Source organism: Rattus rattus, chromosome 3 (genome assembly GCF_011064425.1).
Source record: "Rattus rattus isolate New Zealand chromosome 3, Rrattus_CSIRO_v1, whole genome shotgun sequence".
Lineage (NCBI taxonomy): Eukaryota > Metazoa > Chordata > Mammalia > Rodentia > Muridae > Rattus > Rattus rattus.
Genome location: NC_046156.1, coordinates 195,641,288 through 195,656,983, shown reverse-complemented (window position 1 = coordinate 195,656,983; position 15,696 = coordinate 195,641,288). Strand labels below are relative to the sequence as shown.

The following is a 15,696-nucleotide window of genomic DNA, read 5'->3' as shown; positions in this document are numbered from 1 at the left end:
CAGTGTACTCATATACACAAAGTAAATAAATATTTTTAAAAAAAAATAAAAGAAACTAGGAGGGGCAGACTTGGTGCTCACCCAGATACGCAAAAGAAATACAGCAGAAGGGAGCTCAGGAAGCTGCAAGCATTAATCACCAATGGAAACAGGAACTGAATAGTGGACAGCAGATATGGGTATTTTTTCCTTGTGTATCTTTTTTGAATCTCTTGAGTTTTTAAACCATGAAAACGTAGCATCGATTCACATGAATGGAACATAGCAGATAGCTCGCTGTCGGAGAGCCGCCATCATGGACAGGAGTCATGTGCAACCCATCAAGCTTGCTAGGGCAACCAAAGTACTGGGCAGGACCAGTTCACCAGGACAGTGCACATGGGTGTGTGTGAAATTTATGGATGGTACCAGCCACTCTATCACCCAAAGCATCAAAGGCCCCATTCTAGAGGGTGATGTACTTACCCTGTTGGAGTCACAAAGAGGAGCTCGGAGGTTGTGCTGGCCTTGCTGCTGGGTCCTGGATAGGTACCACTTAGCCCATGGAGTGACCTGCAACTGTATCAATAACAACAACAACAACAACATAAATAAATAAATAAATAAATAAATAAATAAATAAATAAATAAATATAAAGGTGGAAGAAACATTAGAGTAAGCGAGTGGGTAAAAGCCCACAACTGGCTGCTGCACAGCCCCCTGTGCCTCAATTTCCTTGTCTGTAAAATGGGGAGAACAATATTTCTTTTGGGAATAGAGATCATAATTGCAATGAAGTTGACCACTTAGTAAAAATATTGTTTTTATCAGAAGCTTTCTGATGTTGGAAGATTGTTCGCCTTTATTTGTAACTGGATTTTTGTCAGGATTCTCCTGCTTACCTCCTGGGGTAGGTTGAGGGTGGAGGCATATTCTGCAGAATTTTAAGCCTCTTGGGCTGAATTTGTGAAATGTATGTTTCTGAAGTTATGAACTAGGAAGCTTCACCTTCCTAGTCCATAAATGTATGCTACAATATTTAAGAATAAAAGTGTATTAGACTTGCTTCAAAATAATGAAGGGAGAAATGTGTAAGGGAGTGCATGAAACGGGAACGACCTTGAGTTGACAATTGTCATAACTGAGCAATGGGTACAAGGGGCTCACGGTGTGATTCTCTCGTCTCTGTGTATGCTTGTACTTTTTTTTTTTTTCCTAACAGAATTTTGGATTTCTTTTTCCAAGAGACTATGGACTAAAGCATCGTCCCTTGGCATTATGCAGCGACTACACAATCCCTGACTGAAGGTCCCAGCTGGAGAGCCAGTGCTGTCGTCCTGGCTGGAGTCCCATTATTTTCATTGGCCTTAGATGAATGACCAGGAACGAACGCTAGTAAGCAAGGAAGTAGATTTAACTAATGCATAGAAGGAAAATGATTGTTTTTCCTTTAAAGAGTTTTCCTAATTAAAATCTCAAGTTTTTGATGTCTGGAAAGACACTAGCCCCCACAGGTTAGAGAATCTGCAAAGTCCTGGCACCTGACATTCATGGCTTTCAGCCAGAAGCCGTGAATGATTGCAGGAGCGTCTTTCTGCTGTTTAATGTCAGCAGCCATTTTGCCTTTATTCTTCGCTTCAGCTTTGAACACCAATTAAATGGTGTTGAGTATGGCAGGTGCTTTCTTCCATCTTTGCAAATGTCTTTTTTTTTTTTTAGACCAATTACCCCTTCAGCATTTAACCTGGAAGAACGAACCGAGAGTCTCCACTATTGGTGTGTGGTCAGTACTGTCAAAGGAGCAGAGACTTAGAAGTGCTGCCTAAAAGTTTCCTTCTTCTTTTTTTTTTCCCCTTCCCACCTCTGTCTCCATGGAGATGAGGTCAGAGGCCACGGGGAGCTCGCAGAGAGCCAGCAGCTGAGAATGAGAAGGCTCACTTAGAGAGCTCAGCTGAAAGCTATAAACTCCTTTACAAAGACCAGCTGAGTCTGTTGGCTTCAGCATCTGAGGTGCTTTTTTTTTTTTCACTGATAAATAGGGGGCTTTTTGTTTTTGTCTCTTGGGGTGTAACAGGGGGAGAAGAGGTGCAACTGAGTAAAAATCAGGTTTGTCTTTACAATTAGGCTTAGTCTGTCAATCAGTGGAGAAATAATGTGCAAACGTAGAAAAATCCCCTAAAAGGTGGACTTCCATTTAGTTAATACCTTTAAATAATACTGTGCGTGAAAAACTAAACCATGTTTGACCTTTGTTCTGTCAAGCTGGCCATTCTCATCTTCATTGCATACTGTCGATTGTAAATGGTTTTGTCTGATGGAACGCCACATTAATGCAATTCAAAATGACCGGTAAAAAACAAATCTGAAGGTACAGGCGGTTGGTCTCGTCCCATAAACACTTGCATGAGTTAAGGAACAGTTTACTGTCACCCTTGTCTTTCTCCAACTGTGGTCACCGTATGTCTGAGCTCTGTCCCTACCGTTACAGGAGAGGATGAGGGAGGCAGAAGAGAGAGAGAGGAAGGGAAGGCAATAACTAATTTACTTTCTATGGCTTGAGATGAGTCACCACTTAAATATGTCAAAAGACTTTATCCCTTTTATTTATTGTATCGTTTTACACATTAACGGCTAGACATTTATTGAAACAATGTAAAATGTAAATTTAGGTTTGAGAAAACCCAACTGAGTCCTTATTAAAAGAAGATCTAAAAAAAAAAAAAAAGGTTTCTCTTTTGAATATACTTTCCATTTTTGGCACATATCTTTAAAGCTCACAGCTTATAAAGTCAGCGTTATTTTCAAGTACGTTTGCAAAACTCTCGTTTCTCTTACATTAAAGGAGTCCGTTGTTAGCTTTAGGCTCCAGTCACACAAGCACTCCAAAGTTTCTAGAAAGTAGTTTCAGCAAACATCAGGACTACAGTCTCTCTGGGTGCTGTGAGTTCTCTCTTTCCCCTTGTCTTCTGTTGGGGCTCCACACCTCCCCACCTCCCAGCCCCCGCCCCACCCGCCAGGCTCGCCACTTGTCACACAGCCTTTTCTCCTGTCTGTGCTGAGCCTTCTCTGTCTTCAGGGAAGCCCTCACTGTCTTGAGCTGAGCCCTCGCTGTCCCAGGCTGAGCTTTTATCCCACTTCCCTCTGCTCTCAGAAGTGAAACAGAACATCGTGTTCCCAAGCTACCCAGCACACAGGCCTCAGGATGCTGCCAAGTTCACAGCTGACCAATTGGCCTACTTTGGAGGACTTGCATTTATAAAATTTACAACCTTTCTTTCCACTACCCATCCTCACCCTCGTCCCCGTGAGCGCAATAAAGACTGTGTCAAATGCACTGATAAATCAAGAGCCCTTTGGTTTTGTTGCAACAAAACGGGCAGGCAGTTCTTTTCCTCTTCCGTGGCTTCCAGCCCTGCCAGTCACTCCAGAGTAAACGGAAAACATTGGCTGATGTGGTACGCAGAGACATTTGGAAGCAGCTGCCTCTGAATTCGTTAATTCATTTCTAAAGAAATATGCTGATGAGATGATATGCCCTTCAATCAGGGCAGGGGGCTGTCCATCTTTTAATTTCTTTCCAAAAACAGTTTCAGGCAAACTGGCCCTCTTCCCATTTAGAAGACAGGCTTGTGTCTGCCTTTTCCACTGAGGTCGGGATAGGCAGCTTTGGGAGACCTAAGTGCTTTGAGCATCCTTGTTTGGCTTTTCAGTAGATTCAAGACCAAGTAGGAGTGAGAATTTAATAGCGTTGCTTTGCTTTGGTTTGGTTTGGGTTTTTGCCGTTTTTAAGAAGATAAAGGAATTGTTTCCTCTTGGAGCCAGTGGTTTCTTATTAATTATTCATCCGGTCCTCCTCATTAAAATCTATTTTTCTCTTAAGGGCAGACCCAGGTTTTCATGAAGCTGGTAAAACATGGCACCTTTGTTATGAGCAAGGATGTAGATGTCTATTTCAAAATGAATAGGAAAGTCACAACTTCTTACAAATAGTAAGAGGCACCCAGAAGATGGCACAAACAATATCTTTGCATTGAGTAACAGGTGTTGCTTTTATTACAGTTTAACTGCTTGACTCACTTTTAATTTTTTTTTTTTTTTTTTTTTGTAATTCATACTCTTCTGTTCCTTCATGGCAAGAACTGTATAGTATCTGCCTTTCGTCTGGCAAGCTAGATGAATTTATTTATTTATTTATTTTTATTTATTAATTATTTGGTTATTGGTGGATTAGAAAAGGTCCTTTGCCTTCAGAACTCACTAGTCACAGCACAGCTGAGAGAGTCTCCTACTCCAGGGTGCTTCACTAGAAAGGTCCCTTTGATCTCTCTGGGCAGAGCTCCAGACACCCTTTGGCCATAACTTCAGTGACTGGCCTGGTCCTGTTGGGTGACCTCGGTGGGAGAACAGGGCACAAAACATTTGTGGCAGAACCTGGGTCTGGAGGGCCTTGGCAGAGGGATACCCATCTCACTCCAAGCCTTCTTTGTTGGTGCCAAAGTTGGATTCCAGACTCTTGGGCAGGCAGAACATGGTACAGGGAAGCAAACTGCACGGAGTTCTGGGAGAGCACGTCTGCCCTGCTCATGCTGTCCCTAAGTGGGAATAGGCTCTTAATATCCATTCTCCTCTCCCAGTCACTGACACGGGCACACAGAACCCAGGATGGAGGTAGAGTGAGAGGCTTAGAGCCATTAAATACCACAAAATTCTCCCCCTTCAGTGCTGGCCATAGAGTAGATGTTTCTGAAACTGAACATGGAGTGGAATTCTCTAGATGAAATGCCTCCTATTTAACCGGAAAAGTTTAAGTTTCATAGAAGAAGACAATGATTTTTATCTTCCTGTTTTGCTATTAAATTCTCACCATTTGAACAAGTCACAAGTCTTCCTCTGAGTGTGTCTCTGTGTGAGGAGGGGACCAAAATTAGTTAACAATGTGTTTGTTTTCCAGGGTTAAAACAGGGGGCAGGGGGAACTAACAGGAAGCCACTAACTGTTGTTCACTTCGTGTCTTCATCCATTCTAGAGATGCTTGCTTTTTACATCATCCAAGCCCCTCTCCATTCGGGTAGGACAACAAAGCAGAGTTTAAGCATTCGATCACTTGGCATCCATACTCCATTACTGCACAGATAGTCAAATGTCAAGGCCTTTAGCCTGGGATTCTTCTAGTTGGGCTGTAGCGGCTGAACTTTTTCAGAGTCAAAAAGGTTTTGACCCCCTTTTAAAGCCAAAGTTGATGGTTATTAAGAGAAGAATCTTGAAAATACAAACACATTTTCTTGCTTCCAGAGGAGGCTGAGATGATCCTTTTTTGACCCATGAGGAAAAAAAGTAACAGCATGGTCAGTATGGGGGTTGTTAACTGTCTGCATGACGTGGTATGGCCGTCTACATTCAGATCTCATGAAATTCATAGATAATACCATGTACTAATGAGTACATGAGCGTGTACACGTTTGTGGACACACACACACGAACACACACACACACACACACACACACACACACACACACACACTCAAATAAAATGTACCAAAATGAAGTTCTCCCTCAAAATAAGTATCTTAGTCTATTTTGACTGATATATTTTAAACTATCTTAGATGGGGTGACATATTAATAACAGAATATGTGTCTCACAGTTCTGGAAGCCTTAGGTGGACAGTCTGAGACAAAGATAATGACAGATTTAGGTTCCGGTTAAAACCTTTTTCCTGGTCCACAGAGGGAATATCACCGTGCCCTCACAGGGCAAAGAAGACAGAGGCTCATTTTTGAGTCTTTCTTGAGAGCTCCACGATCATGAGGTAACCTCCAGAAGATTCTGCCTCCTACTATTCCCTCAGGCGGGCAAAGTTTTTTAACCTATGCATTTCAGGGGGAGGTAAACATGCAAACCATGGCAATACGTTTTGGGATTTTTTTCCCCATCTGCTGCTCCATCATCTCCTATGTCTAGCAGTGCGATACTTGAGAGTTCTGTCTTTATAACATCTAGAACCGCTGTGTGTGGTGCGAAGGCAAAGTTGGAGAGTCCGACAGTCAAAACCATCTTCTAGGAGGAACTTGATACTGGTCTTGTGCTGAGCACCAAGTGGGAGCTTGAAGAATACTTAAACTGAAGCAGCTCAAAGGCTTTGGCTCTCTTAATCTCTGACGGCCTACACAGGACTGCTAAAGGCAGCTCATCCACTCCCTTGTTCTCTTATTCAGTTATCACACATGAGAGAGACCACTGTTCCACATAAAGCCCCTTTCTCAGAGGTGCTTGTTGATAAATGAAACACGGCCCACAAAAAAACACAAAACAAAAAAAGAGAAGGGGGAGGAGGAGACGAGAAAAGAAAGAAAGCAAACAAAAGACAATTGGAGGAGCTGATGAAGTTCAGTAGAGAAGGCCAGTGAACACAGAAGACACAGAAGGACCCAGCATTAATTTTTTATCTCAGGGTTCTACAGGTCAGAAATATCACACGAGTGGCTGGTCTGCTTAGGATCTCACGGTGCTAAAGCCAAGGTGTCAGGCAAGCTGTGCACTCATCTGGAACTGGCATCACATCCCGAGCTCATGTGGTTGGGATAGATAGATTCAGCTCCTTGAGATTGTAGGTGTATGTTCCTTGCTCACTGCTAAGTATTCTAAGAACCAATAAGCTGCCTGCTTGTCCTACGGACCTCCCAACGCCCAATCAAGTAGAGGGTCTCTCCCTTGTATCCAATCCCTCTCCCCCTTCAAACTCCTTTTGAAATCTCCTTTCAAAAACATTGACCTTTACAGGCCTGTCTCACCAAGAGTAATTCCACAGCCATGCCCTTTGATTTGGGCATCTGAGTTACACTGTGCAAAATTCCTTTGCCACATGACAATCTCTGGAGCAATGGTTCACCATGTCACTGGCAGAACTCACACTCGGCAGATGAGAATTGTACAAGAGCATCACTGAAGTCAACTTGAAGTTCTGCTCGCTGCACATAGCATGAGCGTTATCCACCGAAGGAGATGATATATTAAGAGCTATGAGAACTCAGAAGGACAGAAGCAACTATGTCTAGTGGGATAGAGTTTGTATGAAACAGTGTTTCTCAACCTTCCTAATGCTGTGACCCTTTAATATAGTTCCTCATGTTGTGGGGATCCCCAACCACAAGTTATTTCATTGGTACTTCATAACTGTAATTTTGTTAATGTCATGAATTATAACGTAAACATCTGATGTGCAGGCTATCTGTGACCCCTGTGGAACGGTCATTAGACCTCCCAAGAGGGTAGAAACCCACAGAGTGAGAACCTGTGGTTTAAATGAGAGGCAAAATTTGAGTGAATCATAGGAATGAGAGGTTTGGGTACTTTACCACAAAGGTATAGTTTATCAGTGTATCCAAAGTCTGAATACACAAAGCATTCTACCTCTGGGGAATCCTACCTTAATCATTAATGAGTCAAGTGTGGTAAAAGATCTGTAGGTAATTATTAAGAAATAACTGGATCCTATAACAGTGACTCACTCCGGTAATGCCCACAGTCAGCTTAGGCAGGAGGATTATCCTGAGTCTGAGGCCAGAGAGAGGGACCTTCTCTCGAAACAAAAGAAAGCCAGGTGTACAGGTCTATTGGTGCCTGGCTTTAATCTAAGTACTCCAAAGGCAGAGGCAGGTGAATCTCTTTGAGTCCGAGGGCAGCCTGATCTACAGAGTGAGTTCCCAGACAACAAGAACGATGAAATGAGCCCTGTTTTGAAAAATGAAAAACACAAAACAAAAAAAGAGAAGGGGAAGGAGAAGATGAGAAAAGAAAGAAAGCAAACAAAAGACAAACAGAGAGACTGGCTATGGCGGTACATCCCTGTAACCTCAGTGCTGGGAACAGAAGGATTGTGAGTGTGAAGCCCATACCCTGGACTCCAAGGTAAGGCTCTACCCCAAAACAACAACAAAAATTGTGCTGATTCAATGTTTATCAGATTCAAGATAGTCATATAATATTATACCTCTTGATTATTATATTCATATTCTACACTGATGAGTGATCTTTTTAAAATACTAAAACCTGAATTTTGTAAAACAGTTTATATATATGCATACAAGCCCTGGAAGAAGCTATATACACCCAATTGTTGGTTAATAGACTGACTTCTGATATCCTTACCTGTTGTTTTCTGTGGCTCATTCTACTCAACTTAGCTCATTTTACCCCACTTCTGTCATTCTTCTTCATATGTATCAGCATTTGGAAAAATAGATATACATAGGTAGATGATAGATAGAGGATTGGTAGATGAACGATATATAGATAGATGAAATTAGATAGGCAGAGGGATGATAGGTAGATCTATAGATAGATAGATAGATAGATAGATAGATAGATAGATAGATAGATAATACTTATTTCAGGGAATTGATTAATGCAGTTGTGGGGGCTAACAAACCCAAAGTCTAAGGCAGCCTAGAAGCTCAAATCAACTAATAGCTTCTGTGATTCACATTTACAGAGTACTTGCATAGCACCAACTAGATTAATATTTGACTAAAAACCTCAGCAATGTAGTATCCTCATTGAAATATGAAATTAAGACAGCCTCGGACACTCAGAACTAACGAAGCCCTTAGGAGTTTTCCTTCAGCTAACATCACACAACACAAGATGATCCAGCTACACCTAACCACCCTCGAATCATGTGAGTTAATAAAATGGTTGCTGTTTTAAGCCTTTGAAGTAGGCATAATTTGTTGGGGATAATACAAGCATCAACAGATTGAAAGGAATTGGACTCCTGAACCTTGAGGAGATGAGGTTGAGCTTCCAAGGAAACAGAAGCAAGATTTAAGTGCAGACCTCTGTGAGGAATCCACCCACATGACTTAGCTCCGATGACTTCCCAGCCTGTTCAATTTCCTTCAGGCAGCCACCAGAAATTTATTTAATCAACCTTCCTCCTCTCAAAGACAGCTACATTCTATCTGGGGATCCAAGAAATAGATCTCCTACACATCCTGAAAGTACATGACTTTGCCTAAAAGACCAGCACCTCCCCAGACAGAGTAAATGATTCAAGAGAGGACATGTGCTCTCTGGAGGTTAAGGGTGACGAAGAAGTTCTTTCTGCCTCGCTGAGAAAGTGCTTGTCTCCTTCCAGGATCCAGTGGCAGCCAGTGGGTGACCTTGATAGGATTCAAGCATTAATCCAGTAGACTGGGACCTAGAACAGAGATGGATGGACCACTTTCTGTGCTACCTCGCTGATGGCTGCCTCAGAGTCATTCTCCAGTGGAACTAACATTCTGTTGACTTTTAGTTCTGTGAACTGGTAAATTTCCTTGAAAATCTATTCAGGTTGGGCTTTCAAGGCGTTGCATCTGAGCGCCTCTATATATCCATACCAAAAGGAGAGATCATTGCTAAGAAGTGTCTACATTCGGGAAAAATGAGGCCTTCAGCCCTACCAATGACTGCTTCAGAGTGGAGAAAAGAGGAGGACATGATATGTGCCAGTCACGTGACATCTGTCCTCACAACACACCTCTGAATTCCACATGGCCTGTTAGGAATGGAGGGTGACGGAAAACAGCCCCGTGACTGAGGCAGGCTGACCAGCCACTTTATATAAAAGGCTGACCATCCTTGATGCCTTACATATATTGTTCAGTGAGTCCCTACTTGTGAGTGTGGAAGCTGAAGCTGAGAGAGAAGACCACTCAGTTAGCCAAAGCTCCATTCCCAGTTCCCTCTGACCTCAGCAGCCCTTCCCAAACCTTTGCATCTCAAAAGCAGGCTCCTTTATCAGTGCCATTATCACCACACCAGAGACTAACAAAGGTGCAGATAAGGAAATGGCAGTCTGAGAGCAAATCAGGCTGAAGCCAGGAAGACCCAGGAAGGCTGGAGGGACAAAAGCCAAACTTAGCATTACTCTACTAGCTGCATGCAGAGCAAACATTGTGGTCATATGCTCTACTTAAAAAATCTCTGGAGTGCTAGGGCAGGCTCTCTTCTGACGGCCCAAAGAGGTTAGATGACCATTTCTAAAGCCACAGTGCTGGGTGCAAAGTGTGCACTGGAACCGGAGACTGTCTTGGCTCCGTCTCGTTCGTTTGGTCCACAGCGATTCAGTGTTGAGATCTTGGAAAAATGAAGAGGAGGCTCCCTGTTGGTCCGCTACTCGTCATTAAAGTGCTATTTTTTTTTTTTTTTTTTTTTTACCTGTTAAATCTGAGGCAACAATAGCACCTGCCGTATATAGACATCAAGTAAATCGGCAGTGGGAGCTTGGTGAGCGACGATTTTAAAGTACTGCTGAGCTATTCACACCTTGTGCTCTGTAATAATGGCTCCCTACCTGTCGAGCCCTATCTTGAGTGCCCACCGGAAGTCTTTTCCACTATGGCGGACTCCGCTGAATCTCAATTTCAGTTTGTCCGTAATCTGCTCTAGAAGAGACTCTCAATTCGTTGCCCTTGAAGGAACAGGGGAGAGAAGAAAAAAAAAAAAAAAAAAAAAAAAAAACCAAGTTCCCAATTTCCAAGTAGATTTGTGTAACTGTGGTTCTTCTTTAGGCTTTCCTCTTCTGGTAGAAAAGGGGGATGGGAGGAGGTTTCCGTGTCTTTCTCCACCCTCCCCTCCCACTGTTGTAATTTGCTACCAGAAAGAATCCAGAGGCGCTCAGTCAGTGGTGACTTAGGAATAGGGCTTAACCGATGGCATCTGCCTTTCAGAGAACTTGTTATTACACCAACGTCACAGCTCTCTGATGTTAGGATCTGCTGTCAGTCTAGAGTGGGATGTGTCTGTGTTTGCCTTGGTTCTGCTGCTGTGGGATCAAGAGGAGGGAAGGGAGGAAGCCTGGATTGTCTTCCATGTCCAGGTTCTGCTCTCCAGGATGGAGGTAAACTTACCAGGTGGTAAAGAGGGAAAAGAGGGTGCTAAATTCTTCTTAGGACTTTCTGAGACAGCCTGGCTGGGGTAGAAACTGCTTTCATTTGAACCCAGAGGTAGGGGTGGAAGACACATCCCCTTAGAACCAAACTCTTTAATAAGGGCAAAAAAACATGGTGGGTGGGTGGGGTCAAAAAAAACAACACACACACCACACACACACACACACACACACACACACACACACACACACAGTGTCCTGTGGACAACCTCAGGACGGAGGCAGAGCCCAGAATACACACACCTGATTTTGTGCTTAGCTGCTACCCTGCTGTGCCATGGATGGGGACAGATTCAGAGCGTCTAGATGGCCAACATACTCACTGTTACTGCTGACTCTTGCTACTCTCAGGACTGGCTTGGTACACCTTCCCAAAAAGTTGAACAATAGGGCTGGTGGAGGTGACGGCCAATTTCACCCAGAGTTCCTTGAACTTTAGAACAACAAGATGAAGGAAGGAGAAAGGGATCCTTAGTAACTGGATGTCTGGGTAGAGTGTTCCCAGTGCCAGGAGTCCTAGATTAGCAACAAGGGGTTGAGCATAGGGGCGGGGCGTGCTAGGGGCAATGGGACAACAGGGCAACAGTAGGCACCTTCTTAGGGTCTCAGGCATCACTGCAAAGTTTCTTATAGAGAAAGGACTCCACACAGTCTTCACAGACACCTAGCTTCACACAGGCTAGCCTCTGGCTTTTCCAATGTGTATGGAAGCACTGGTGTGAATTTGTGATATATATGTTATATTATGAATAATTAATATATATGTATATCATATCTACACACACACACACACACACACACACACACACACACATGTATATAGATTTCAATCTGGCTTTGACAACCCATCTGCAAAAAGGACCATGCTCTCTCTGAGCTTTCAAAGGTGACATGCTGTTGACTGTAACTTGAAGACCAGAAGTAGAGATGGAGAGATTGATAAACATAAATGGTATTAAATAAATCACTCTGAGAAAAGTAAGTAACTGGGGGAAGTAAGACTGTCATGAAAGTGACGTGTATCCCTACTAGAAAGGCCACAGTGTGAGGATAGAATGATGCCCTACGGAAACCTAACCAACTTGCCTCACCCAGGAGGTCATGGTCAGCATCTAGAGTCATAAATCATGTTCGACTGTCAACAGACTCATAGTGAAAAGCTGTCACTGTACCTATGTGGTCCTCCTCCCCCAAATCCATTACAACTGCTCTCATAGTGAAAGAGAAAAAAATCAGACAAATCCCAGAAGGGGCATCCTCTTACCACTAGCAAAGTCAGTTACCAGGACTCCTTAAAACGGTCAAGGTCACGGAAACTGGAAAGCCTTCTGAATGGCTGAGAACAGACAACAAACATAGCATGAGAGTCTACAGGGAATCACAGGTGGAGGGAACACGGTGGCTCACAACCGCATTCCCACCATTTAGGAGACAGATTCAGGAGGATCTCCAAGAGTTCGAAGCCAACCTGGGCAACGAAGTAAGTTCCAGGCTAGCCTAATCGACAGAATGACACCCTATCTCAAACCAACCAACCAGCTCACCCACCACCAAGTAAAAACAAACACAGAAACAACAAAACCCTAAGGAAATCTGAATAAACTATTGTCTAACTTCAGTTTATCTATGGACATTTTTAAATCATAACGTATGTGACTAATGTACGTACCTTAAGGACCATGTTAGGAATAAGGGACCAAGAAGACAGTTTGGAATAGCTCTTTGTACTATTTTCTTTATGTTTCTTTAAATATCAATGTGTTCTTAAAAAGAAAATCTTTTCCTAAACGTTGTAAGATCATGTGGCCTATTAGCAGTGAAGAGACAGGCTCACAAGCCCAGGCTGAGAAATATTTACTGGAAAAAGAGTTTTGGTTTTTTTTCACATGCATAATTTTCCAGAACTGTAATATTCTCTGTAATAAAAAGAGTGGACAGTGCCTTGTATCTGAATCATACATTTCTTCTTTGTTCCCATGGATAGGTCACCTACCAGGGCCACAGCCATCTAGTAGCTTCAATGTAGACTCTGTATGGCATAAACTAAGAACTTTCTCGTACAAAGTGACTGTTATTTTTAGACTCCTACTGAGACCGGGTTTCTTTCTGTAACATAAGCTGTGTAAAAAGGTCGGACGATTATCCTCTCTGAAACGCTATTTTCTCTTTTATTTAAAAAAGAAACGAAAAGAAAAAAGAAAAAGAAACAAAGAAAAAGGAAATAAAGGCAACGACCGAATTTTGAAGGGTTGTGTCTACCGAGGAAACGAATCTAAATTCAGTGCCTGGCACCTAAAAGTTCTCGGCAAACGAAGTCTGTTAATAAACACAGTTATCTTTCCCAATCAGGAGAAGATAATCCCCTTTGGTCCACTGGAAATATGGCTCACAGCTCTTTCCTCGGCATGCTTCCTAATTTAACTACACGAAGCATCTAGAAGGCACTCTGCCAGCAGCAGCCTCTGGTTTGTATCTAAGCAAGTCTTGGTCATTAAGCGAAGTCAGGGCATCACCGGCCAAGCAGAGAAAGGCCACGCCACAGGGTACATCTGTGCCCACCAATGCTCTCTGTTCTTGAAACAAAACAAACACACACACAAAAAGCAATAATTAATTAGTTAATAATGATACAATAACAACAATAACCCAGGACAGTTAGACAGTTAGTGTCAGATCTGGGGGCCCCAGACTGGGGGCACGGGTGGGAGGGCTCCTTTCTCTTCTTGTTCCTCAGCACCTGTCACGGAGACGGGATGCAGGCTCAGCGGCCGCTTCCTCCTGCCCCCGCCGCCCAGCGGACCCTCGGCTCCCGGCAACGCGCCCGCGGCCCACGCCGACTAGAAAGCGCCCATTGAGCGCCTGCAGCTGCCGGTGCCGCTTGCCCAAAAAACTAAATAAAGCCCCGACTGCAGTTCCAGCGAAGAAGACACTACTGTGTTCTTCCCAGCCCAGTCACGGTTATAAAGCATTAAATGCAAACTGCTGATTGTTAACGCTGCATTTGTTTACACCCCGAATCTTGAATCACAATGGGGTGGCTCTCAGGCTGCCAGGGCCGGCTAGGGCCGGCTTTATCCTCAATGCTGCAGCCTGTTCCCTGACTGGCCACGCAGAAGGGTAAATAGCACTGCCTTTGGCTTGCCTTTTTTTTTTTTGGCTAGATGTCTGCTCATGGAGACCTCAGTGGGATTTTGTTCCTGGTGGGACTGAAGGAAATGTATTGGAGAAGCCTTACTCTATTCCTGGATGTGTAAAACGTTCGGGGATTTGTAAGGTCTCCCAAAGGAGAAATTCCACACTGTATAAAATAAAGTAGACGCGAATGAATGAAAGGATGCTGGGATCCTCTTAAAGGGCTGCGGGCAAGCGAGAAGGTGGGAAGTGTGGCCCACTGGCTAAGCTTCCTGATGGACAGCTGCAACATTTATCCATCCCTACCACCAATCATGGCCATATGCCTTTAAAATCCAGCAGCCACTCTCTCTACCCGTGAATTTAAATGATTTTTCACTTGGAAATTTTACAATGAAAAAAGGGGGCCTTAACACTCTTCCTTTCCAGGCGACAATCTGTGACATAACTTTTCTTTTTATTGTTAAAGGTTTTTAGGTTTGTCATCGTGTTCTGCTATTGCTATTCTTTTCTGGTCAAAAAAAAAAACAAAAAACAAAAAACAAAAAAAAAACCCAAAAAAACAAAAAACATGTTAGTGTAGTAAAAGGGGAAATGTAAACAGAAGCACGATGAAGTTCATGCCATCAAATTAGGATGTGCTCATATCATTATGAGACTATTTTCAATCTTTATACATACACAGAAAATGTTAAAATGTTAACTTTCCTAAACAAAACTCCTTTGACTCAGGCTCTTCTGTTTTCTGGTGACCCATTCTTTTTTTTTTTTTTTTTTTTTTGAAAAAAAAAATACAAGAGCACAAATCTACTTTTATTTATTTACTCTCCATTAGTTTAAATCCGGGATTGGTACAGCATCACACGGATTCTGTGTCCAATGGCCTTTGCAGGAAGGTTGCTTTGGAATTTGGCAGGAACCATGCCACTGTTTCCATGGGCCCCAGTTACTTTTCCCCAGATCACTCTGGTTTTGTTTGGTTTGCCTCCAGGAGTCACTGTATTGTTTTTTGCTTACTACACACAAGCACACCTCTTGCCTAAGTAGAACTCAGTTTCATCTCGGGCATAAACGCCTTCAATTTTTAAGAAGAGCCGTGTGCTTTCTTTGGTTCCGAAGGCCTCACTTGTAGCCAGCAAAAATGTCCTTGCACCACAGCCTTCCAGACATACTTGTTTTTTTGTTTTTTTTTTTAGAAGCCCTGTTCCCAGCAGGCCTCCCAAGGCGCCAAGATGGCAGAAAGAGCCTCTATGCCATTCTTAAAACAGTGATTCATAACGAATAGATTCATAACGAGTAGAGTTATGCGTCACATTAGAAAAAAAAACAAAACCTTCCGAACAGAGTTTGCTTGCACCAGATTGGACTTAAAACCTAGAATGAGCTACTCATCGCTAGCAACTTCAGGAAATCTATCTGCACTGGAAACACACCACTGTCTTCAGAATAACTGCAGAATCATAAGCTGGTTTCAGCACAGCATTCGGAAAGCACAGACGCCTCGGCGAAATGGCACCTTCTCACCTGCGGATGTAATCCCTAGGGAAACGAAACGGAGCACAGAGCACTGTGCGGATGTGCGACAAAAGCTGGGAACCAGAGAGCTGGAGATGACTCAGTTCACACAGGCACATGCTGACTGCTGGCACCT

The 15,696-nt window shown here is 43.2% G+C and overlaps 1 protein-coding gene across 1 annotated transcript; it reads left to right on the top strand.

Annotated features, from left to right (window-relative positions):
* Positions 1-295: 295 nt before the first annotated feature.
* LOC116896042 (40S ribosomal protein S28-like) lies at positions 296-13,768 on the top strand. The gene is made up of 2 exons (XM_032897043.1): positions 296-495; positions 13,648-13,768. The coding sequence occupies exons 1-2, from the start codon at positions 296-298 to the stop codon at positions 13,766-13,768; spliced, it is 321 nt and encodes a 106-aa protein (XP_032752934.1).
* Positions 13,769-15,696: the final 1,928 nt, after the last annotated feature.